General features: G+C 46.5%; 1 gene segment (V, D, J or C); it reads right to left on the minus strand.

Moving 5' to 3' along the window:
• Positions 1-1,057: 1,057 nt before the first annotated feature.
• Positions 1,058-1,504, minus strand: LOC131421211 (immunoglobulin heavy variable 1-46-like). The segment is given in 2 exon segments: positions 1,058-1,374; positions 1,459-1,504. Coding segments are annotated over 2 exon segments (363 nt in total).

Here is a 1,504-nt window from a genome sequence, read left to right on the forward strand (position 1 = left end):
AGTATTTAATTTTAATGCAGAGGTTAAAATAAGTATCCATTAGTCCATACTGATAGTAGTAAATGAAGAAATGGAACACTTGTGTGAGGGGAAAAAATCTCCCACAGAGAAGAATTCCAAGTACCTGACGTAATTCCCCTCCAAGGATGAGGAGCTAAGCCCCATCCATTGAGGGTGCTCTCACTTAGGAACATGGGAGAACCTCTGGATGTCCTAAGATTTGTGGACAAGTTTTTACAGATAAAACTAAAACATGATCCTGAAAAAAATTGACAAATTCGAATGCATCAAATTTAAAAACATTTGTTCTGTGGAAGGCAGCGTTATAGGAATCTAAAGGCAAGCCACAGACAGAAAGATACATTTTCAAATAGCATATTTGGTACAGACTTGTACCATGAATACACAAGGACACTTATCACTGGTCAGAAGAAAACACACAACTCAGTTAAAAATGGACCAAAGATCTAAACCTCACCAAAGAACGCACACAGATGGCAAATAAGCAGATGAAAAGACACTCAACATCATAGGTCACTAGGGAATTGCAAATTAAAACAACAATGAGACACCACTGCATGCCTACTAGGATGGCAGGAATCTAAAACACTGAGAGCACCAAATGCTGGAGAGGATGTGCAGCAACAGGAACTCTCACCCATTGGTGGGGATGCAAAATGGCAGAACCACCTGGATGGGGTTTTAACACTTTCTTGTGGAGGTACACCTAGGCTTCTCACCTGATGGAGCAGTCCTGGTTTAAGGTTGTCACCCCAGTCATTTAAATACAGGTTCACACCAAGAACCTCCATGGGAAAGCTTCCATCTGCATTATTCATTGGGCTTCTACTCACCCCCTACATTTTGCTCACAGGGTGATTATTGTGTGGAGCATCCCCCATGAAGTACATGAATATATGATTCTGTTGGTTCTTTTCCTCAATTCCTTAACCCCATTTTTTGAGAAAGTCTTGAGCCTAATCATCCCTGTCAGCTCCTCAACCCAGCACAGCTGCCCTCTCCCTCAGGGTTTCTGACACACTCAGGATGTGGGTTATCACACTGTGTTTCTCGCACAGTAATACACGGCCATGTCCTCAGACCTCAGACTGCCCAGCTCCATGTAGGCTGTGCTCGTGGACATGTCCACAGCCATGGTGACTCTGCCCTGGAACTTCTGAGCATAATTTGTAGCACTATCTTCAGGGTTGATTTGTCCCATCCAGTCAAGCCCTTGTCCAGGGGCCTGTCGCACCCAGCTCGTATAGTACTCAGTGAAGGTGTATCCAGATGCCTTGCAGGAGACCTTCATTCACGCCCCAGGCTTCCTCACCTCAGCCCCCGACTGCACCAGCTGCACCTGGGAGTGGACACCTGTGGAGAGGGGACAGGAGTGGATGGAATCTCCTTCACTGGCCCTGGTCTCCTCCTCACCCCGGGGACTGGGGAGCCCCTTACTTGTAGCCACTGCCACCGTGAGGAGGATTCTCCAGCTCCAGTCCAT

Source organism: Diceros bicornis, chromosome 24 (assembly GCF_020826845.1).
Source record: "Diceros bicornis minor isolate mBicDic1 chromosome 24, mDicBic1.mat.cur, whole genome shotgun sequence".
Taxonomy (NCBI): domain Eukaryota; kingdom Metazoa; phylum Chordata; class Mammalia; order Perissodactyla; family Rhinocerotidae; genus Diceros; species Diceros bicornis.